This window comes from Delphinus delphis, chromosome 9 (assembly GCF_949987515.2).
Source record: "Delphinus delphis chromosome 9, mDelDel1.2, whole genome shotgun sequence".
In the NCBI taxonomy this organism is placed as follows: Eukaryota; Metazoa; Chordata; class Mammalia; order Artiodactyla; family Delphinidae; genus Delphinus; species Delphinus delphis.
In genome coordinates this window covers 42298150-42321824 of record NC_082691.1, presented here as the reverse complement: position 1 = coordinate 42321824, position 23675 = coordinate 42298150, and the positions used below count along the sequence as shown (strand labels likewise).

At 34.3% G+C, this 23675-nt stretch overlaps 1 protein-coding gene across 1 annotated transcript in view; it reads right to left on the bottom strand.

Moving 5' to 3' along the window:
- VWDE (von Willebrand factor D and EGF domains) overlaps nucleotides 1–23675 on the bottom strand; it is a 79759-nt gene that overhangs the window by 16634 nt on the left and 39450 nt on the right. The window contains 1 exon segment of the mRNA XM_060019777.1: nucleotides 23140–23243. Coding sequence (XP_059875760.1) covers nucleotides 23140–23243 — 104 coding nt within the window.

Here is a 23675-nt window from a genome sequence, read left to right as displayed (position 1 = left end):
AAGGTTCATTCATGTTGTACTTCATTCCTCTTAAAGCTGAATAATATTCCATTTTATGCATATATTACATTTTGTCTATCCATTTATTAATTGATGGACGTTCGTGTTGTTTCTAGCTTTCGACTGTTATGAATAATGCTGCTGTGAACATCTGTGTACAGTTTTTTGTGAGTATATATTTTCAATTCTTTTGCGTCTTTACTGAAAAGCGGGATAGCTGGGTAATATAACTCTAGGTTTAATTATTGAAAAAATAAAACTCTTTCCAAAGTATCTGCACCATTTTTCATCCCCACCAGCAATGTATGAAAATTCCTATATTTCCACATTATCGCTGACACTTGCTATTGTCCATCCTCTTGATTACAGACATCTCAGTGGGTGTAAAGTGGTGTCTCCGTGTGGTTTCGATTTGCATTTTCAGAATAACTAATGATATTGATCATCATTTCATGTGCTTCTTGGCTGTTTTTACATCATCTTTGGAAAAGTATCTTTTCCAATCTTATGTCCATGCTTTAATTGGGTCATTTATCTTTTAATTGTTGAGTTGTAAGGGTTCTTTATATATTTTGGATACTAGTCCCCTATCAGATATATGCTATACAAATATTCTCTCCCTACAATTGAATTTTGATTATAGAAAAACCATTTAAAAAAATAGTGTGGGTGGTGAGTCGGGAGAGATGAGGAAGGAAGAAGGAAGAACAATTATGACGTTACTGGGGTAATTCAAGAGAGAAATCATGAGGCAATAGTGCTATCGAAATGGAGAGGAAATAGGAGAAATTTAAAGAGTTATTTTCTATACGATTTGTTAATAACATAAAATAGGTAAAAGAGCTGGGCTTTGCTGTGAGACAGTCTAAGTTGTAATCCTTGCTGCTCCTCTTCCTAGCTGTAAAATCATGGTGCTTATGGTATCTGGGGAACATAAGTGGTACACACAATTTTTATTTAAAAAATAGCCCTTAAATATTATTTTTTCATTCAAATTTGTTCAAATAGTGACGTTTGTGGGACATTTTAGAAGAAAAAAATTCTGGAGGACCTATGAGCAAATTTTAATGAAAGTTATGTTTCCGGGAATTTTGGAAGAAGAATTGTATGTTGCACCTATGTTCCCCTCTGACTAGTTGTATAATCTCGGGCAAGTTAATTAAGTATCTTTGGAAATCAGTTCTCTCATCGGTGAAATTGGATAATATTTCTCCCATACAGAGTTAGAAAAAAGAAAATGTGGTGGTTAATAGCATGATTTTTGAATTCAAACTACCTGCATTCAAGTTATGCCAGCTATGATCTGTGTTAACTTTAGGAAATTATATAACTCACTGTGCTTCAGTATCACCTGGGAAAAATGGAGATAATATTTAACATCAAAATGATGTTATGAAGATTGAACTAATACAAATTAAACTCTTAGTGTGGTATCTGATAAATATAATTTCCTAATAAATATTAGCTGTTATTGTAAATGTTACATAAAATAATTTAAGTGGCATACTGATTTTAGAGCCTGGATATAAAGGGTAATCAATACATGCTTGGTGCTATCATTATAATAGCCATTATTATTAAATGTCAGAGAAAGAAAAAATTGAGAAGTTGGGGATGAATACAGTTTCTAGTTTGATAAGGATCGTGCTACCATTCATCATTCAAGAAAAGTAGCAAGCCAGACGGAAAATAGACATTAATTGAGGATATTAAGTCAGATAACTTGGTAAAACGTCCAGTAGATAACTGATCATGTTCATTTGAGCACTGGTTAAAGGTAGGACTTGAAGACTGCTTAAGATTTTTCCAGACTGAAAGAGTTTGTCATTCTAGGCTTTAGCTGGAGAGAGGGCTGATGTAATGAGAAAATACAGTATGTATAGATCCTTGGTTCACTTGGAGGAAGTAGAGGATGGGAGGAGAGAAGCACAAAAAAGGAGCTCAAGGTAAATTGAACATAAAAATGATGTGAGAAAGTAGGAAAAAGTATATATTGTTTGTAAAGGAAAAACTTCAGTCATCCATCTTGGATTTATAAGTGAAGGAGTCTGTGTCTAAGGGAGTTAAGTGCAGTAATTATAAGTTATGAATTCAAAAGCAATTATTGGCTTTATAAGTTTTCTAGATTTTTGTTGTAGGGAAGAGAAATATACTTACAGTAATTACATCAGTCAGGGTCCTGGTAAGACACACATGTGGGTTCAACTTGGCCAAGAAGGAGAGTTTAGTAAAATGACTCTTTACGATGGGGAGAGCATGGCTTAGAAAAATCAAGGGGTGATACTCTATGTCCGTGCAACTAACAATCAGAGTGACGTTACTGGACCTAGGTTGAAAGAGGCCGGGGAGGTAACAATGATCAGATCCTGGAGAAGGAAGTTTATAGAAAAGGTGGTGTGTCAGCAGACCACAAACAACCAGAGGTGATGTCACATGAAATATGAAAGAATGAATATCTTTATGTGACTCTCCCTACTCACTCTCATCTCCTGGCTTTGTTTCATTGGCTGAAGACTAAGCCTGTTGGCAAGGGAATCATTGATGCCTCCTGGGTTCAGCACCCTGGGACACAGAACAGGGTGGAAAAAGATGGAGAAGGTATCTGCAGAGACACGCAAAAGGTAGTCAGCATAACAGTGGAAGCAAAACATAAGTGAATATCTAAAAAAAATTACTGCATCACACAGGAGAAAATTAGTTAAAATAAAATATAAAATAATGGTTTAAATGAGGTTTCATCTTAGGCTTAGTTTACTTTATCATACATCTCTGACCTGTCCCACAAAAATAAATTCATGGGAAGGTTTAATCAGAAATATGAAAATTACTTTAGAAAAAAATTAAACTTCTTAATGGCTACATAGTAAGCCAACAGACTTTAAAATGTTGCTGCATAATAACCAACTTGCTGTGATTGTCCAAGCCCTGTGGGGTTCAATATGAGTGCTATGAAGTAGAATGAAAGGATATAGTGAAACAGAGTTCCTCAATTGATTTTAATAACCTTTGAAATTAGAAATAGATGTTCTCTAACAAACAGCTTAAACTTCTCACTTTTCAATTAAAAACTCTTACGCTGTAGCTTTTCAAACAATTTCTGGTATTAAAAGGAAAGTGGATTTGTATATACACCTTTCTCTCATTTTAGTTGTACATTATCCATAACCCATTTTCTAATTTAAAAAATCATATTCCATAATAATAATGATACTGAAAAGTAATAAGGATAACAATTAAATTTCTTTAAATTTCAATTGAATTTAGAAACTTATTTTTTTCTCAGTATCTTAAAATTCTTTATATCAATCTAGCATCACAATTGTGAGTTTTTTCCTTACCAGTGTGATAACTGATTGTGTGTGGCTTATTGTCCATTCACAGTTACCACTGGAGATGTTGAAGCAGAAGGAGACATCCAACAGAACCATCTAAGTTTCAGACACATTGTTCCCTGCCTCTATTACTAGTAGCAACCTTATCTCTTTATGATAATCAGGTCTCATTACTCTTCCCAGTATAGTAACTTTCTCTTTGCCTGCTTGTCATTTGGTACCAAAATGTCCAGGTGGCGACCACAGCTGTAGGTTTAGTAACAAACACTTGCTGTGTCCCTTGATAGAAGCATTCCATCCCATACCCCTTCCCAAACCAGTGCCTCTAATCCAGTGGAACCTAAAGCTGTGGGAGAGTTGAGCAAACATTCCCCAAGTAGTTTAGTAGGAGTGATGATGAGAGAGTCTACCCCTATTCCCATACCTTGGATCCAGCCCTATATATTCTAGCTTTTGAGAAAATATAACCATATAATGGCTTTTGGTTTAAAGTATATACTGAATCTTGAAGAACAGCATCCCAACCCCCAACCTCTCAGAATATGATCCTCAGACTGAAGACTCAGCTGGGCATTTAAGAGGCCATTAAAAATTTTATTAGCTTGGGAGCTTTTGGGTGATAAAGTATATAGTAGGACGAGAGGGGTCCATGGTCATATGCTCTCTGCTGTACCTCCTATGCCATAAAAAGGGTCCTCAGCATCAATTACAGCTCAACCCTGTATCTAACAGTCCTTGAAGAACCTGTTTTCCACTTCCTTCCATGTGCAGCTATATAGATACATATCATGGATCCCTCTGGGGCAGACTGGGAGAATACCTGCTATACCTGCTGTGGTGTTACAGGGTCCTTCCTTAATGGTACCCACCATCCCTTTCAGTTGGGAATCAGAAATGGCTTAGGTCTAGAAACTGAGTAACAGATCAATGATTTTTCCACCATTGCAGCTGACATCAGCCTTCTTGACACATGCTCTTGATATTTTGGGGTTATATAAGTCAAGAAGTGCTATTACTGGCTGCTCCTCAATCTTGCTTCTAGAACTACCATGATACATAAGCCCTTCTTCTAATCATCAGCATGTGCATCTCTTTGCCAGAAGAATTTTTCTGGCTTCTCCACTTTGCCCATGCAGATTGGAATGCAAGGGAACTAGTGCCCGCCTCTCATCCCCTCATAACATTCTTCAAACAATGACTAGTGGGAATTTGTAGATAAATACCACTGCCCCCTCAGGTTTTCATTGAATAAGTTTGAACTGTGAGACTACTCTGTGTTAGATCAGTCTCCAGGTGACCACAGTAGTAAATTTTCTTAGTCGACTTTGCTTCTCTTGTCTCATTTTTCCACTATGCTACGTGTGCTACCTGGTCTCACCTTCCAGTACACTACTTGCACTCAAATCCTTGTTTTAGGGTCTAATTGGGGTTGGGGGGGGAGTGAAATTAAATGCCAACAGGGTCCCATTTCTGGTGACAAATAGAATGTGATAGTGCCTAGGATGCTGTAGTATCACTAAGACCTTCACCTGTGGTGAATTGGGATGACATTCAGGTAGAAAGTGATGCATGGGCTTATATAATATTACTAGCACTTGTGAGATATGGGGTATGATATAAAGATTGTGGAGTTTGTTGGTTGGTGTAAACTGCCCTCAAGGTATGGAAAGAAGAAAATAACAGCTTTAGGTCATCCAATTCTTAAATCAGTGCATAGTGGAACAGCTCAAAAGTATTTAAAGAGACCTTCACCTCCTGTAAATCTACTGTATGACATTTCTTTCCATCTTGGCCCTGAAAAAGTTCTAAAAAATACCAGTGGATAACCACACTGAAATGTAAAATTTGTGATGATGATAAGCATAAGCCAAAATAATGTGAAACAAAAGATCACATGTCAATAAATATGGCTAGGATAACACTCTTAACTCTGTTTCACCCATTATGAAGATATAAAATAATCATTTTCTCTCCAAATATAGACTCAGCTTTACACACATGAAAATTTTTGTAGCTTCCCTTTGCAATTGTCCATTCTTGGGTAATTCAGAACCTAGAAACAGCATTTAGTTTTTCTGATTGATAGATGACATTTTGTGTCAAGAAATTTTTGGAATTTAAACAATGTTCCCTCTAAGAAATATTTCCAAGTTACGGTGAGAACACAGTTCTTATAAAGTGACCTGTAATTTGGCCTCAGAGCCTTTGCGACAAAAATCCTACACGCTTGTTAAATTTCAGTATGATGAAAACTAATAAGTCAACAATTTGCACAGGGTAACTGAGAACCCTGCATCTTTTAAAAATCTGTAACAGCATTTGAATGAATAAAAGTTAACATTGGAATCACTTATACTTTTTCTTGTAAAAATTACAGCTAGTTTTTATGTTTCATAATATGTTTTCTAAAAAAGAATGTGATACTCTAAAGATAAGCATCGATTTATCATAATAACTGAGTGTTTACTAAAAAGTGTTAATTTCTCCATCTGTTTAGGTCATCATTGATTTCTTTCATCAGTGTTTTACAGTTTTCTGAGGACAAGTTTTTCACCTCCTTAGGCAGGTTTATTCCTAGGTATTTTATTCTTTTGTTGCAATGGTAAATGGGAGTGTTTCCTTAAATTCTCCTTCTGATTTTTGATTGTTGGTGTATAGGAATGCCAGAGATTTCTGTGCATTAATTTTGGATCCTGCAACTTTACCAAATTCATTGATTAGTTCTAGTAGTTTTCTGGTGGCATCTTTAGGATTTTCTATGTATAGTATCAGGTCATCAGCAAACAGTGACTATTTTACTTCTTCTTTTCTAATTTGTATTCCTTTTATTTATTTTTCTTTTCTGATTACTGTGGCTAGGACTTCCAAAACTATGTTGAATAAGAGTCGTGAGAGTGGACATCCTTGTCTTGTTCCTGATCTTAGTGGAAATGCTTTCAGTTTTTCACCATTGAGTATGATGCTTGCTGTGGGTTTGTCATATATGGCCTTTATTATGTTGAGGTAGGTTCCCTCTATGCCCATTTTCTGGAGAGTTTTTATCATAAATGGGTGTTGAATTTTGTCAAAAGCTGGACTTGAGGACATGGGTTGGGAGGGCGAAGCTGGGGTGAAGTGAGAGTAGCATCGACATATATACACTACCGAATGTAAAAAAGTTTGCTGGTCGGAAGCAGCAGCGTAGCACAGTGAGATCTGCTTGCTGCTTTGCAGTGACCTAGGAGGGTGGGATAGGGAGGATGGGAGGGGGGCTCCAGAGGGAGGGGATATGGGGACTTGTGTATGCATATGGCTGATTTGTTTTGTTGTGCAACAGAAACTAACACAGTATTGTGAAGCAATTATACTCCAATAAAGATCTATTTTTTAAAAAGTGTTAATTTTTAAAATCTTGTATCAATCTATAGTTTAAGTAGAACTAAAATGCTCTGTTGATTCCTTCATGAATCCACCTGACATTTTCTGATCACCTCCTGTACAGCAGCATGATGATTGGTGCTAGGAGCTTATAATAGAGTATGACATCAGGGACAGTTAAAATATGCACAAGGCTCTAGGAGTGCAGATACTCAAGCTGCCTGAAGGAGCCAGGAAAATACTATTAAGGAAATAAAGCTTGAGCCCAAACTAAAAGTGTTAATAAAAGTTGGTCAGGTTTTTCAGTAATTCAACTGCAAGTAGTTCAGCCTGGGAGAATGGGGGAAAGGGAGATAAACCTGGAGAGGAAAGAGGACACCCTGGCTGTTTGGACAAGATCTGGAGGATGGCATACTGTGTCAGGGTGCCTGGGCTATTGGAGAGTCTTCATTATTCTCTTTTTCTTGTTGGCATACCCTGTACAGTCCTTCCTGCTATGTCAGGAGTCTGGGCATTAGCCTTCCATCAGTTTCTAGGGCTTACTTGAAGATGTTTCCTTTCTCCTACATTTGGATATTGAGACATAGGTGAAATGGCTTCTGCAAATTCTTGACTTTGATAATAATGACGTTCCTATAATAACTGGCCTGAGAAATTCTTTCCTAACACTCTGTTTTTCAAGCTACTTGTTAATAAAACCTAACTTCTCTTCTACCCATGCCATGATTTTGCCAACATTTTTTTCCCTCAAATGAAAATAGGTGAGAAATACACCATGTGTGATAGACAAATTGTTCCTTTTGGTTTTATTCTCTTTTGAGTTTTTAAATAAATATATGCATTAACTCCATTGTTTTGATTTACCTTAGAATTATTATGTAATGAGCATTTTAATCAAAGTTGCTTTTAAAAATGATGTTGAAAGATTAGGTTTTATCTCTTCCCTTCCATGCATAATTATAAATGTGTACTCTTCATTTCCTCAGCTCACTGTGATATTTAATTTATATTTATATACAGTTTTCTATATTTACAAATTAAATGTAATTCCAAAGAAACTTATCCATCTGTAATAATAATCAGTGGTAACAAAAAGTGAAAATAAAGCTATTGATATATTTCAAAACTGAGTGATAGATTATGACTTTTACACGAAGATGCTGCTTTGAAATGTAAAACTTAGCTGATTGGCAAAACGTGAGAAAACTTTAAAAACAAATTAAAAAAAATAAAAAAAGTCAGTAAAAGCTCTTTTCAAATTAGAAAGCAAAATGCAGATTAAAACCAAAAAGTCTTAAGTTTCTGAAAAATTTACTAGGACTTTGAAACCTAACTCATCAGATGGGACTTAAAAATACAGAACTTTGTATTAGAAGTAGAATTTTTTTTTCCTGTAAATGGAAGGAACATCTGGGCAGACTCAGACGAAAACAGAATGCCACAATCAGCTTATAATACAAGCCAATTCAAATGGAAAGAGACGATTCTCAAAAAAGAAAACCCATTTTGAGAATAAAGGAACATACTCAAAACCTACAATTTATTCTTAATGATGCTTCATTTTTCATTTGCTTTATAGCAGCCTTCCACCCAAGGGGCAAAGATTGACAGACTACTCCTTAGTCCCTTAATTTTAGCTGCCCCCTTAACTATGACTCTGGGGCTCGAATGCAGAAACAGGACAATAAATCAAAGGAACAAAGAACCTTTAAAACTATAAGGCAGAGGGGAGAAGGAAAGTATGCTGAAAAATTCCCATCACATGCATCCTTAATAATTGATAAAAACTATCTAGTTTGCTGAGTCCACTTATACATTTTTCAAGACAGATACATTTGTTCATTGTTTTCCCTGTCTAACTTTCAGCAACACAGAGTGCTGTTTCACATTTCCTCTTTGATGTTTTACTCTATCAAGTTATATAAAATTAGAATAAATTGGGTTTGGTTTTAGAAATATTCATACTTGCCATGTCTTCAGCACTTTCAAGACATACAATGTACATCTTTGTTGGTTTGAAGGAAACCTTCATTTAAATGTCATCTTTTAAAAAGAAATACACTGATGCTTTCCTCGAATTTAGGGTTTCTCTTTAGATAAATCTAACACTTCTGAGACAAGCTTAATTTGCCAACTCCAAAGCATGAACACCAGTGCTTTTTAGCCTCTTGAATTGTGAGAGACCAGATCGCATTAGATTTTTTTTTCTGATTTACATGTTTTGTACTTTAGTAGTTGAACTATGTTTTATATGCGCTGAAATATGATAGTTAATTTCCTTTACACAGGCAATAAAATATCTTTGACCTAATGACTAAGATGCATGCATATCAAGGCAAACAGTTGTCATCCTAGTGTTCATTACTATTTTATTTCTGTCATTATAGCATGGTTAAAAGCATAGTTAGGTCAGGTGGAAAGCTCAAGAGTGAGCTCTGGATGGTTTTTGGTCTTGGGAAGCTTAAGAATGGTTAGCAGTGCTTTGGAGTGGCCAAACTGACCTAGGTATTTAACATCTCAAGAACCTTGGCAAGACTATGTCATAGTACAGGTTAGGATTAGTAAAATGATCATTGGACAGAACTGAGGAGTTGGTTAAGATTTCCTGCTACTAACTCAAAATAGGGGTGTTGAGGATGAGGAAAGATGCTCTGGAAATGATATACACATGCTTCAATTCCATTGAACTTTGCAGGGAAACTAAAAATGAGCCTGGACTATGGCAGTGCCCATTCTCAGGCTTATTAAATTTAGGTGGTCAGGGAATATTTGTAAAATATAGTTGGGGGTGAAGAAGGTTTGTCTAATGCAGTAGTTTTTGTGTACAGTATGTAATTAGTTTCCTTAATTTTAAAAATTCTGTTCTTCCTTCTTAAATTTAGAAGTTAACTCACAATCTTTCTACCTTATGTATGTCATTAATATTGTAGTAATTGCATGTAAATAAGTAATAAGATATATAGAAAAGTAGCAAAGCATTTTTATGATTATCATCCATCTTTTATGTCAGAAGAAAAAAAGTGTTAGCTCATAAATTCACTTTTCGGCAGTCTTTATTTTTTCCTTTTCTGAAAGCTTTAGATCACATTATGCCAAATCTCTAAACTTCTTTTTTCTTTCTTGTAATCAGATTCTCCATCTTCTTTCAACAATTCCCATTCTGTTAGCAGATGTGCTACATCTAAAGAGAATTGCTCTGCCTCTCTTATTTACAGTAGAAAAGGATTTGCTTATTTATCTTTAACATTCTAGAAGCAATTTCACATAAAACACTCAGTGATGATGGGTATGGCAATATTCAGGTGATGCAAAAATGATTTGTTTTTCCTGGTTCATTTGGGAATGGTCATGATTCTGAAGAATGAGATTCAGGCTTTCAGAAAAAAACACCCTTTGTGTTTTTGTGTCTTTCATATATCAAGAATAAATGCCACCTTCACAACGAAGTAAAATGTTAACTCTCTTAAAATGCAAGTGTTATGATAACACAGGGAGACAAGGGGGGACTAAATACCCTGACATCTCCCTCCTCTTGAACTTAGATCTGCTGCTGATGACTCCCCTTGTCCTGGCTCCATCAGAAACTATAGGGCAGGGAGACTAGGTGGGACACTGTAAAGATCAAATGCAGGGCGCAGAGTCAGGCAGAGATGGATTAAATAGCAGATTAGACAAAACGTAAAAGATAATTAGTGATTTAGAGGTAGGTCTGAGGAAATTACTGAGTAGCATAGAGAAACAAGGATTTGGAAAATAGGAAAGATTAGTTAACTGACATGAAGATTGGAATGGAAAAGTGTTTTCTATTCCTAATGGGTGTCCTAGAGGAAAGAATACAAATAATGGGGGAGGGGTGGTGGAAATATTAAAGGAGAAGATAATAAAAGGAATCATTATTCAATAACAATAGAAAACACATACATAGTATCTACTATGTGCAGGTTATTGTTCACAGCACTTGACTTTCATTAAGTTAATCCTTGTAACAACCTTATGAGTAGATTGAATAGGATGAATCCGTAGCTACAAGAAACACAATAATTATTGAACAGTATAAATTAAAAATAAACTGACAATCAGATACCTTGTAGTCAAACTACAGAACAAATAAAAAGAGAATTGCTCTCTGGAAAAGAACCAGAATAAAAGAGTAATAACAATTAGGTTGGTAACAAAAATTCTAAGAACAGTGAAATAATAGCTTAAATGTATAGAAAGAAAATAACTATAAAGCTAGAATTAAGTATCCAGCAAAACTGTTTTCATGTATGAGGGAATCATAATAATACTTTAAGATAAAAACAGAATATTTACCATCAATAGAAATTCACTATAGGAACTTCAGAATGAACATACTTTAGGAGGAAAAAATTGATTCCAAAAAGAATGTTAAGCAGCAAGAAAGGATGGAAAGCAAATTGGTAAACATTTAACTAAATTTAATCAAACGTTGTCTTTATAAAGTAATAGTAATAATTTCTAAATTAGAGTATAAAAGAAGATAAAATTAAACAATAACATGTAGCTTGGAAGGAGGTTGACAGGAATCAAACTGTTGAAAAAGTTATATTTTTTGAAATAAGAGTGAAGAGTGACATATTCTGTTCATCAGTTGAGAATCTCGAAGACAATAATCATAAAGATTAAAATATAATATAGAATATTCTCAAGCCAGTTAAAGAGAAAAGACCTACCAAGAACCAAACAAATATAGCATTTCAATCAATCCAAGAGAAAGCATGAATGGAGAAAAAATAGCAAAAGTGGAATTAGCAAAACCCAAACTGCTAGAAATAAGTCAAAATATTTATAATTCACGATACACTTAATTCTTTCCAGTTGAAAGGCAGAATGACTGGTTGTATTTAAAAAAAAAAAAAAAATCAGCCTTACATTGAATTCCAGAAGCACACATAAAACCTCAGGAGACAGAAGGTTACAGTAGAAAAAGATTAGTCAGGAAAATATATTTTTTTCAGGAAAAATTGTTAAAAAGATGGGGTAGTTTTCAAAATAATTTTTAAGTAGCATTCAGTAATTGTTAACCAAAAAGCATTATTAGGGATAAAGAAGTCAGAACATATGGTGATTTACCAATAGCTGTATATCAACTACTGTTGTATGCATGTAAGTATTAACTTGTTTAAACCTCATTTAAATCCAACAGGTAGGCAGTATTTATATTTCCATTTTTTAGGTGAAGAAATGGAGGGATGGAGGTTAAATAATTTGCTTAAAATCAGACAGATAGTAAGGAATAAGATTAGGATTGAAATCCAGAAGGCAATTTGTCTCCAGAGTCTATCCACCTAATAAAAGGCTTAGTATACTAGAAACTTTTAATGGCCTCAAGTATATAAAGGGAAATTTGATAAAACTACAGGGAGAACTAGACAAATAAAAAAAAAGATTAAAAGATTTCAATAGCTTTCTAAATTATTAGAAGATTAAGCAGATGAAAAATTCACAAGATGAAGAATTGAACAACACAATTTAAAAGTTTGATTTAACAGAAATTAATACACTCTGTGCTCTTTATCAAAACTTTTTAAAGGCAAGGATAATACATTTGTTATCTGCTGCTGACTAACAAATTATTCTAAAACATAGTGGCTCAAAAAAACATGATTTTATATCACATTTCCTGCAGGTCAGGAATTCAGGTATGGTTTAACTGAACGCTCTGGCTCATGGTGTCTTTTGAGGTTTCAGTCAGGATGATGGTCTCATCTCAAGGCTTGACTTGGGGATGATCCACTCCAAAATCACTCATAATTTTTATCCAGATTCAGTTCCTCCTGGGTTGTTGGACTAAGGGCCTCAGTTCTTCCTGGCTGTTGGCTCGCGGCCTCCCTCAGTTCTTTGCTGTATAAGCTTTCTCATGGGTAAACTGATAGGAAGGTAACTGGCCTTCCTCAAAGACTAAGAGAGGCAGAATGAGGAGAGTGGGAAGAAAGAGAGAAGGGGGAGTAGGGAGAGAAGCTAGTTACTTTATAACCTAATTTTAGAAGAGACAGCCATTCCTTCTGTCATACTCTATTTGTTAGAAGTGAATCACTAAGTTCAGCCCACCCTCAAAAGAAGGGGATTTCATAAGGGTGTGAATATCAGGATGTGGTGGTTATTGGGGACCATCTTAGAGGTTGTCTAGCGCAGGTTATAAACACAAAATACAGGACATAGTTTGGAGTGGGGAGAAGCAGGATTATAAGAGGAGCATAGAAACTGGTGCAACTGTGTTGGCATTGGCATATTTCTGAATTGAATGATTGAATTGTATGTGTCCATTTTGGTACGCTTTATAACTTTAGAGATATAGTGCCATTTTCTTTTGTATGTATCAAATATCACATATTTTTTTCAAAAAGAAAGATAGTGGTCATTTTCTGAAACAAAACAAATCTGTACCTAGTCAAGACTGACCCTTGATAAGTTTAGATTCTTCTGAAAATTAACCATTGCATTTTATCTGATTTATGAGTCTTTGGGGAAGTTTGCTTCATTCCTCCATACCTCAGATTATATATATACATTGGATAGTGTATTTTAATTCTATCTTTAAAGTAAAATGTTCATTAATTCATTTTAAACTATAGTTAATTCACATAAGCCTCCAAAATTTTCACATAAAAGGCACTCTACAAACTTATAAATAGAAAAAATATTTTGTGGTTTTTTGCTCCCATGAATTTAGGCAAATGTGAGCTTTTTGCTTGAATTATTCAGGTGGTAAACTCAAGTCTTTGCTGTAAATGTGACCTCTAAATGTTAAAACTAATGCAAACAGAAGAACTTCGTTCCATCATTTTTATATGTAGCATATTTCTTTCCTGCCCACCCCCTTGCCTCGTATTATCAGAAATAGAGTTTGATCACATGAATCAAGCTAATAACATTAGCTTATGACTGATTACCTGTCCAGTTTGGCCTCAGATGAAAATTCTGAGCAATTAGTTTTAATCTTATGATAACTCTCATGGGACTGTAAACCATTCTCCTTAATTTAAATACAACAGTTTCCAACTTAAATACATATGCAATAATCAGGAAAATCTTTTACTGTGAAAAGAGTATAAGTACCGCAACTAAAATTTTCTACAAATAACATTTAAAATTTTTAATTAATTTTTATTGCTCCTTTTCAGTTAAGATAAACTATGCAGTGGTTCTTTGATTTTCAATTCATGTATATTATTCTGAATGACTCTTACTTGGTATTTCAAGAGAGCTGCATTGTTTGAGGCTAATCGAAAATTCTGCAAAAGTATACATTACAAAAATAATCGAAGATCACTATAAAAATTTTAAGCAACACAAATATATATAAGAAGTAATAATTAAAATCTACATATATCACCCCTCAGCTCTTGATCATACTTCCCTAAGGTAACCAGTTTTAAAAATTTGATATCTGTCTTTATAGAAATTTTCTATTATTAAAAACATATGTGCATGAAAAGACATACACATTTTAAAATGAGAGTGTAGTATAATTATTGTCTAAAAATTTGCCTTTTCATATTTTTCATTTAATATAACATAGCCATCTTTAAAAGATATAAGATAAAGTTCTGCATGACTTACTCTTTTATATGGTCTATAGAAATTTCATAGCTGGATGTATAATAACTTAACTCTTTTCCTATTGATGCTCACTTAAAATATTTTATTATTTATTTTTTAGTATTAGAAACTGCCGCAATAAACATTTTTGGCAGTGGAATTATTATTCTACTAATTAAAATAAATTATTAAAAGAGTAATATATCAGAGGTTATTATTTAAAATTTTTATGTGTTCTCTTAATTGTATCTTTCAAGATTCCCACTGACAGGTCCCCTTTCACACCACTGCTCTTTTTTTTAAAAAAAATTATTTATTTGTTTATTTTTGGCTGTGTTGGGTCTTTGTTGCAGTGCACGGGCTTTCTCTAGTTGCAGCGAGCGGGGGCTACTCTTTGTTGCCGTGCACGGGCTTCTTGTTGTGGTGGCTTCTCTTGTTGTGGAACATGGGCTCTAGGTGCACAGGTTTCAGTAGTTGTGGCATGCAGCCTCAGTAGTTGTGGCATGCAGGCTCAGTAGTTGTGTCTCACGGGCTTTAGAGCGCAGGCTCAGTAGTTGTGGTGCACAGGCTTAGTTGCTCCGTGGCATGTGGGATCTTCCCGGACCAGGACTTGAACCTGTGTCCCCTGCATTGGCAGGTGGATTCTTAAACACTGTACCACCAGGGAAGTCCCTCATAGCACTGCTTTTAATAGTGGATGTGATAATTCTTTAAATTTGGGTCTCAATGAAAGGTTACAAATCTTGACTTTAATTTTCAGTTAATTCAATTATAATTACATGTTAGCTAAAGTGTTCATAATAGTATGCCAAGTTCAACTGAAATGAACAACTTAAAAATAACCAAGTTCATCTTAAATATTTTATCTCTTTTAGCATAAAAACTATAATATGGTAGTGTGAATATGTTTTCTCTGACAGTTTTGTAAATTATGATAAAGAATTTGTGTTTTGAAAAATAATGAGTAGCATCTTAATTAATTGCAATGTGGCTTTTGCAAAGAGCTTGAGGCCTAATTAGTTAAAATCTCACATATGTATTTTCAGCAGGAGAATTCTATCAGAAGCTACAAACTGTTTATCCATCTTGGTTTCAACCATGCTTGTCAGTTTTGTTTTCCCTGAGGGATGGGGAATGAAACAACTCTCTTTCTAGCAAGTTGTCTCAATAGGTTAGTTAGTGCTTAGTAATACAGATTGGCAGAGCCTGTAATCAGCCTGCCTATATGGGTTAATGAAGGATTTTTGTGTTTTAGTGGAAACTCAGTAGGTATTCATTTGGAAGACTATCATGATGTTCAAAACAATTAGAAATAAGATTCTCTCTTAATTCTTCGGTTTAACAGTGACTGGAAGGTAAGGTCACCTAAGCAGAGCTGACAGGTAGTGCTTTGGGGATCTTTGTTCTCTCAGGAGAAAAACACATTAGTGTATTTCTTGGCAGCCTCCTCCTTTTTAATGTGAATCTAAGACTGGAAGCATTTTAGAATATATTATGCTTCAGGACTTTGTCATTACCTGTAAACTGCCTTCTGTCTGCTCTAACCCTTTGCCCTTCTTGATTCAACCATATGGCTCTAGAAGAATCCCACTTCTGCTTTTCAGAGCCCAGCACACAGCTGTATGCCAACCCTCAAAATGAGCAGTTCAGGTTTTATGTTCTGGCAAGGTCAGTTCCCACTTCCTACAGCTGTTTCTTCTTTTATGGGAAGAAAAAGAAAACTAAAATATTTTTCAAAATATTTTTGTCACTCATGTGAGACATGATGCATTTTCTCTGAGAAGGTGCCCACATTTTTCACCAAGCTCTGCTGCTGCCTTGTGATTTTTTCGTGGGTTGAACCATTCTACTCTTTTGTAGGCTGCTGTGTAGGAAATGAAGTGGTCACACTCTACACAGCATCTCTGATGCTTTATTTATTTCACTTTGTAACACCGCAGGCAGGGTATGTTGATGGCATTACACTGAAAATGTCTTGAATCTTTGCTGTGGGGAGATAGGTTTCAGGTCATCTCCAAAGAAAGAATTGACTATTGTCACAAGAAAGGATTTGAAAGGAAAAAAAAAAAAGTCCTGTTTATTTCCTGGTCCTCAGAAATTGCAAATCATCAGTGAGAAGGCACCAGCAGAGGACACTGATGTGGCCATGAAGAGGTCAGAGTAGGGGGATGAGGCATCCTGCAGCTGCCTGCTCAATAAAGTAACATAGGAGGCATCATCAAGATCTTGCCTAGAAATGAATGACAGGTCTTGGTGGCTAAAAACACAACTTGGAGCCATGGAAAAGCAAATCCTAAGAATTTCCTTTGATTCATGATCAGAGCCCTCAACCAAGAGAGGAGCATCCCAGCTCAGGCAGCACTGAACCAAAGCAGTAAAGGAAATGCAAATGAAGATCCTGAGATCTTAGAATGAGAATCTAAATTAGACCATAGCAGTATCTCTTGGCCACACTAGCAAGGACAATTCCTTGGTGAGCAAGATTTAAGTTTGATATCAGAATCTATGTATGTTTGGTCTATTTATATTTCTGTCTATCTGAGGGAATTGGGAAATAAAGTGGAATTATTCTCACTATAATGATTGTGTTCAGTAATCCTTAATACTTTTCTCAAGTTCCTAGTGTCTCAAGTCAATGACTTTCCAGGTATTGTCATATGTAAGACATATAACTGGGGGGACCCTACTTACATCAGATAAAATTATGGTTCCAAGAAGAATATCCATTATCCTTCACTTATGATTATTTGTCAGTAACAGGAAAAAAAAAAAGAGGTGTAATTTTGAAATATCTGAAAGTACTGGCTATTTTAATTGCTAGAATTTTCCAGGTTTAATGTTTCTATGAAAAACAAAAGGTTTTCTGCTTACCTTAATACTTCTCACAGCAATTTAAATCTCATAGAGATTAAGTCACCAAATCTTCAAATGCAACTCATCCCTTACTAGCACGATGGGAATTGTTAACTACAGTCAGCCAAGTGGCTGTAATTATTGATTAATCACTAGATGTAAGGAAGACTTCTAGGCTCACAAGAAAGACTGTTGTGTTAGTGAAGCAGTTTATTTTTGAAAAATGTCGTTTGCATTAAATATTTAATGTGCTCTCTTACTAAATGGTCGTTTTGCACTTCTTGCGTGTTACCTGGGAACTGAGGATCTAGCACCATCTGCAGGCAAAACTCTGCTAATTTCATCTGGCAGTAGAAACAATTTTTAAAAACTTTACAGCTGAGTTTGAAATTGTTTTCACAATGATGGACAAGACTGTCCTTACAAAAAAAATATAAATTTAAATGTCATCTAGTTTGTCTGCCCTTTCTTTTATTCTCACGGAACATCCATAGTTGCTATTTAAGGAGTAAATAGGAGGTGTTATCAGCTTAACCCTGGCAGACCGCTTAGAATCAGCTTGGCACACATGGAGCTCACAAAATTTAGTCATTATATGCCTGCCACTTTTAGCCTTTTTAGGCTGGTCCTGAATAACTGTTTGCCAGAGTTGATCTAAAATTTGCACTCACTTATTTTATCTTGCTTTTAATGTACATATTGTTCAATCAGTGCTTTTTAAAAGTAAATTCTTTCTTTAATCAGGGAACAAGAAACACCAATATATACAGTAATCACTGGGGAAGTAAAATAAAAAAAAATAATAAAATAGAGGAAGTCTACCTGTCATCTTTTCCTCAGCTGGTTCCACATATTCATTTTTAGCAACAAAAAACATATGATAAAACCCATGCACTGGGCATTTATTAGATGACAGTCATTGTGAAAAATTATTTATAATTATCTCATTTTAAATTTAAAATTACCCAGTAATCCTCTGAAGTAAATATTATTTATTCCTATCTTACAAATGAAGGAATTAAATATAGAGGGAGGTAAATCTCTCTCTGCAAGTCCCTATAACTGGGAAGAGGTGGAGTGAAGATTTGGGGTTGAATTAAAACCTAGGTCTTCCCAACACTAGAGGGCCAAAGAAAGAATAAGAATATTTGATAACTCAGACATTTCATTTAAATGTTAACATGAATAAACACAAAATAGTCAAGCATATTAAACAAGGTTTAAGACCTGAATTCTTTTATGGAAAATGACTTATAAGGTAAACATTGAAAGTTACACATTTTAAAGTACTTTTGCTTAAAATCTTGAACACTCATTATCTTCAAAATATTTTCCAAATAGATTTTGGTTAAAAAAATGTTCAAGTTAATAGATGTGAAAATATAACCAAGAAGTAAGAAAAAATTAAATTTCTTCATAAATTTATCAAATTCCTTGTTTTTCAAAACTCACATTATATTTCTAAAACACTACTTCCATTTGCACGAGTCATTAGCTTTCATAAGGAGTGCTTTTATATAAAATCTGTAAACTGTAAACCATAACATTTCTTCATTATTAGCATATTCAGGTCCATTAAATCTATTATAAATGCATAGTCTACTGATTAATATTTTAATTGTAGCTTGGGATTCTTGGTGTGGATCTAGGAAATATTTATGAAGATTTTAAAGTATTGGTTTAGACATTTCAGAATAAATCCTTCAGCTGTTATAACATTTTAACCATAAAAAGTGTACACTGAAGATCAACTTAGTAAAGCTACTAATAAAATTGCAATGTTGTATACTCAGCAAAGGAGGCAGAAACAGTTTAAAAATTATAGCTATTTCATTTAACTATTTTTGTAGGAATTTCAATTCTAATTATTAACTTAAAAAAATATTCACTTTAACTACTTTTTTCTTTCTAGTATTCATATTTTCACAGCAGCTTAAAAATTTAAGCACACAGTAATTGTCAAAGGTTTATTTTGCATTTATATTTCTGTAATTTTGGTAATAAAATAAAACATAGTAAAACATGTTATATTCTCTTAAATGATTCTTTAAAACTACCTTTCAGCAAATATGAAATGATAAAATCTCTTTAATTGTGACATTGAGTGCTATTACTTAAAAAGATTCTTATCAAAGTTAGCAATAATTTTATTCTAATAATGTCTTACTTTATCTTATAATTTTAGACATGGCTTAGAAATGCTTAGTCTTTTCACTTAAAAGAACAAAATGAGTTTTGTAAACTTACATGATTTAAAATAGGCATGTTCAAATTAAAATGTTTTTTGAAAAAGATAATGAAAAGTTTGAGGTCAAATATAAGATAGTAGAGAAAAGGAAGTTTTATAACTCTAGTTAACGTGTAATTATTTTCATCTCTGAGACAGATCTTTCAATTATTTGTATATTCCCTGTTGACATTCCCACTTCCTCAACAATCATGTCATTTAAATGTTCTTTTATTAAGCATCCAATTCTCTTTTGATATTTATAGAAGGATTTGATTTTGTGATAGTTTCTCTCTTGCTTCTGCACCAAAACAGATCAAGGTACTGAAAGAACAGATAAATAAAAGACATTTTCACGTAAACACAATGACTAAGTAAGTCTTTTAAAACACCCAATTACATTTTTTCTTCCCCTCTGTTCAGAAATGGTACAGGTCAGAGCAGCAGAAAGAGTAGAGGTGAAAAATAAACAGATGAGACTAAATATGATGTTTTATCAGTGAAAAGTAATAGCTTTATCTCTGGAATACAGTCCAAAGCAATAAGATGCAGAACTTTTATTATGTCTTGTGTTAGCTCACTTTCGTCCCTTTGGCACCACTGTCACTTCCTTCTAAGGCTAGGGTCTACATTTTCCAGAATCCCCTTCTCTGTGTGGTTCTGGGTTAGAGTTCACCAATGAAGAAAACTTTCTAGAGAGTTAGAAGATGGAAATGAATAGGAAGCCATTATTTTTTCAGAGGTGTTTGCAGCTGGATGCTTGGAAACAGGCTGACATCTTCATTCTCAATCTCTGACCTTCAGCAGCTGCTTTCTGACCTCTACCCTATCCTTCCCCCATCTTTACCCCAGCTCTTCCAACAGTCCTGAGAGTCCCTAATTCTGCATTAACACTTTATATCTGGATACATCAAATGGCTTCTGTTATGCTGACTGATCCCTGATAATAAAAACACCATCACAGTAAGGACTGGGAAAATGTTCAGTTTATTAAATATTGTGAATGTCAGGAATATCAGAAACATCGTTTCAATATGTAAATATCAAATCACATTTCAAAGTAAATTTTTGATTATCTGGATTTCTTCTTTGCTTTTCTCTAACAACTAAGACCGGTCTGTATTTATTAGTTTCTTCAGCCTTTAAAATAGCTTTAAAAATGATGTTCAAATAAACTTCAAGTAGTTAACTTCAATGTTTTCTGAATAAAAATTTCCATTCTTATACTTGATATTACTCAATGGTGTTTTATCTGTAGTAGGAAGAGGGAAATCAAGTTTCAAAGAATATTAAAAAAACAGTTAACTCTGACTCATTATTTGCTACTTCCTTCCCCCTGACATGATACATAAAGCTCTTTCAGGTTCTGTGTTTGCCACTAGAGACTAAGTACTGCTTTCATAAAACTGAGACCTAATCAAGATCATATTTAAATGTCAAAACAGTTGTGACTGAATGGAGCTTGGATACTACATGACTCCATCTTGGCAGAGTTACATTCAAGAAACATCCATGCTCAATTAAACCAAATAAAATTTTTTATATCCTTCAGGAAATGACTTTTGATATTCATAACACATTGCAACATTTCTCTCAAGTCTCTTTGCCCATCCTTGTCCTTCTCCACCTCTCTCTATTCCTCTATTCAATGCAACTACCAATGAACTTACATAGTATTTTCTACATACCAGGCACTGTTCTAGGTACTTCACATATATTAACATATTTAATCCTTACAACAACCCCATGATAGGTGTTACTATTAGCTCCATATTACAGATGAAAAAAATTAAGGGTCAGGGTGGCGTACCTTGCCCAAGGTCACAGAGCAAACAAGTGGCAGGGATATGGTAAGTACATTTAGCAGCTAGGCAGCAAGTTATGAAACCTCTCAAAGCTGTTCATCAACCCACCCTCTTTAGCACCATCCTTCCCCATTTCCTCTTTATTTGTGTCTTTTGTTTCTAGCCAGTAATTCTTGGTCTCTTTTATTGAAATTCTAGCAATCCATAAGAACTTGGGAGAGCAGGTTATAGTAAAGCAGGACTTGAGGTCCTTGGGCTAGTCTTTTTGTTTTGTTTTCCTTCTCCTTCCCCATGACCTTCTGTTCTTCTTTCCTTAATATGTTTCCAGATGCAGTCTCAGAAGCAACATTAATGGGGATGAGGATGATCTGCTATTAATCACATGAGGAAGGATTCAGGCAGTAAAGAAATGCATAAAAATAGAATATAGAGAAGTAACCTAGTTTAGTCTGTCAAAGTGGAGTTAAAAGCTTTTGAGGTCATAGGGTTTTCCGTGCCATAAAAATCTCAAATAAAATAAAAAAAATTATATTTAGGCTGCCTACAAACCCAGGTAACTCAAACTTTTATATTTATTTTTCTCAACAATAGCTGATCAAATAGTCAATAACTTTTGTTTCCTAGTTTTCAAACCATAGTACTATTATAATCTTGTTTTTTTCAAAATGGGGGACATATCCTTCCAGGATGAACACCAGTGCTACAAGAAAAACATATATATACATCCACTTTGCCTCTAAGCCAGACTGATTCAGTATCTTGCTTTGGGAAGAAAATTCCTTATCATTTTTCAAAATATAATACTCCAGCATACTTTGATATTCATGACCCTTGGGTTTTTTGAAGTGCTAAATAGCATATAATTGTGTTTTTTTTAAAGATGTATTTTTGATGTGGACCATTTTTAAAGTCTTTATTGAATTTGTTACAATATTGTTTCTGTTTTATGTTTTGGTTTTGTGGCCACAAGACATGTGGGATCTTAGCTCCCTGAACAGGGATGGAACCTGCATCCCCTTCCCTGGAAGGCGAAGTCTTAACCACTGGACCACGAGGGAAGTCCCTATAATTGCTTTTTAAATTAAATCTAATACAGATTAACTTTAAGAAATTTTTGGAGAGTTCTGCTGCAACTGTTTTTGTGTGTGTGTGTGTGTGTGTGTGTGTGTGTGATCGTTAGAGTCACCCTGGTATATGTAGGAATTAGGACAGAAAAAATATCTTGGCTATTGATATTTAGAAATTTAAGATTGGAGACCTAAAAAATTCAGTTTCATTTTATAAGTACCGATATGATCACAGAAACTTTTAAAATAGATGTTTACATAGCACTGGCCTTGTAAGTTAAGTGTGGGGCAACTGCAAGAAAGCCTTTCTTCTTCCTTTGCTTTCTTGATTTTCCAAATACAAATAAATCCTAATTGTAATGATATGAAGAGTTTTTTATTGCTTTCCCTGAAATGGATTTTAATAGGGAGTAAATGGAGAGAGAACTACTATCAGGGAAAAGAATGAGGATATTCAAGGCTTCAGTGGCATATGATCCACTGAAAATGTTTAGAAACACACACCTACCAAAATCAATGAAGTCGTGATTCATTGATATAAAAGTGGGGAATTTTTTTTAAAGTGTGAAGGTGGTCTTTTTACCTCATATTTGACCAAATATAAATTATTAGTGTCTTAAATCCATATTGTGAGGTATTTGCTTTCTTTCAGCTCTCATGCCATGATATATTGCATTATGTTTGATGGTTGTTATCTACACACTGAAATTCTTTAAGTGCACATCAAAATTTTGAATAATAAGATAACTCTGTAATGACACAAGAATGATATTACTTTTAGTTTTGGGGGCAAATAGAAAACTCTTGTATGTTTTCTATTTTGGAAGTAAAAGAAAATAAAACATTAACAGATAGGTAAAAATCACTAAGTAGAATATCTGAGTAGATGGCATATGTCGACATCTAACATATACTTTGTTTAAAATGTAAAATACCTGTATTTTCTTTTCACATTTGACTCCAGTATATCCAGTGCAGCAAGAACATATGTTGGGGAGTACGCATCTGCCTCCATAAAGACACTTTTGATAGCAGATTGCTGCAATACACAAGTTTTTACAGTTACCACCTTTTGACACAAATGCTTGTGACATATTCTATTCCAATGGTCTGAAGCCATTCAGCAACTTGACTATAAAAATAGTCATAAGAGTCTATGAATGACCAATTGCACTCCTGTATTTCTGCAGCCAGCGTGCAAACACACACATACATACACATATCAAAAGACAAAACACCCCCAAACTCAACACAACAGTTTCAGTATTTTATAAAGATATTATTAAAGCAAACAAAATTTTCATTGGCTACATTTTAAAGTATTTAAAATACATCTTTTTGTTTTCTATAGAGAGAAGATTCAAATCAGTAATATACGATAGCATTCATAATTCGCTTTTTAATAAAAATTTTTTTAGCAAAAATTTAAAAGGGACAATTCAGTACTGACCAATGTATGGAAAAACAGACA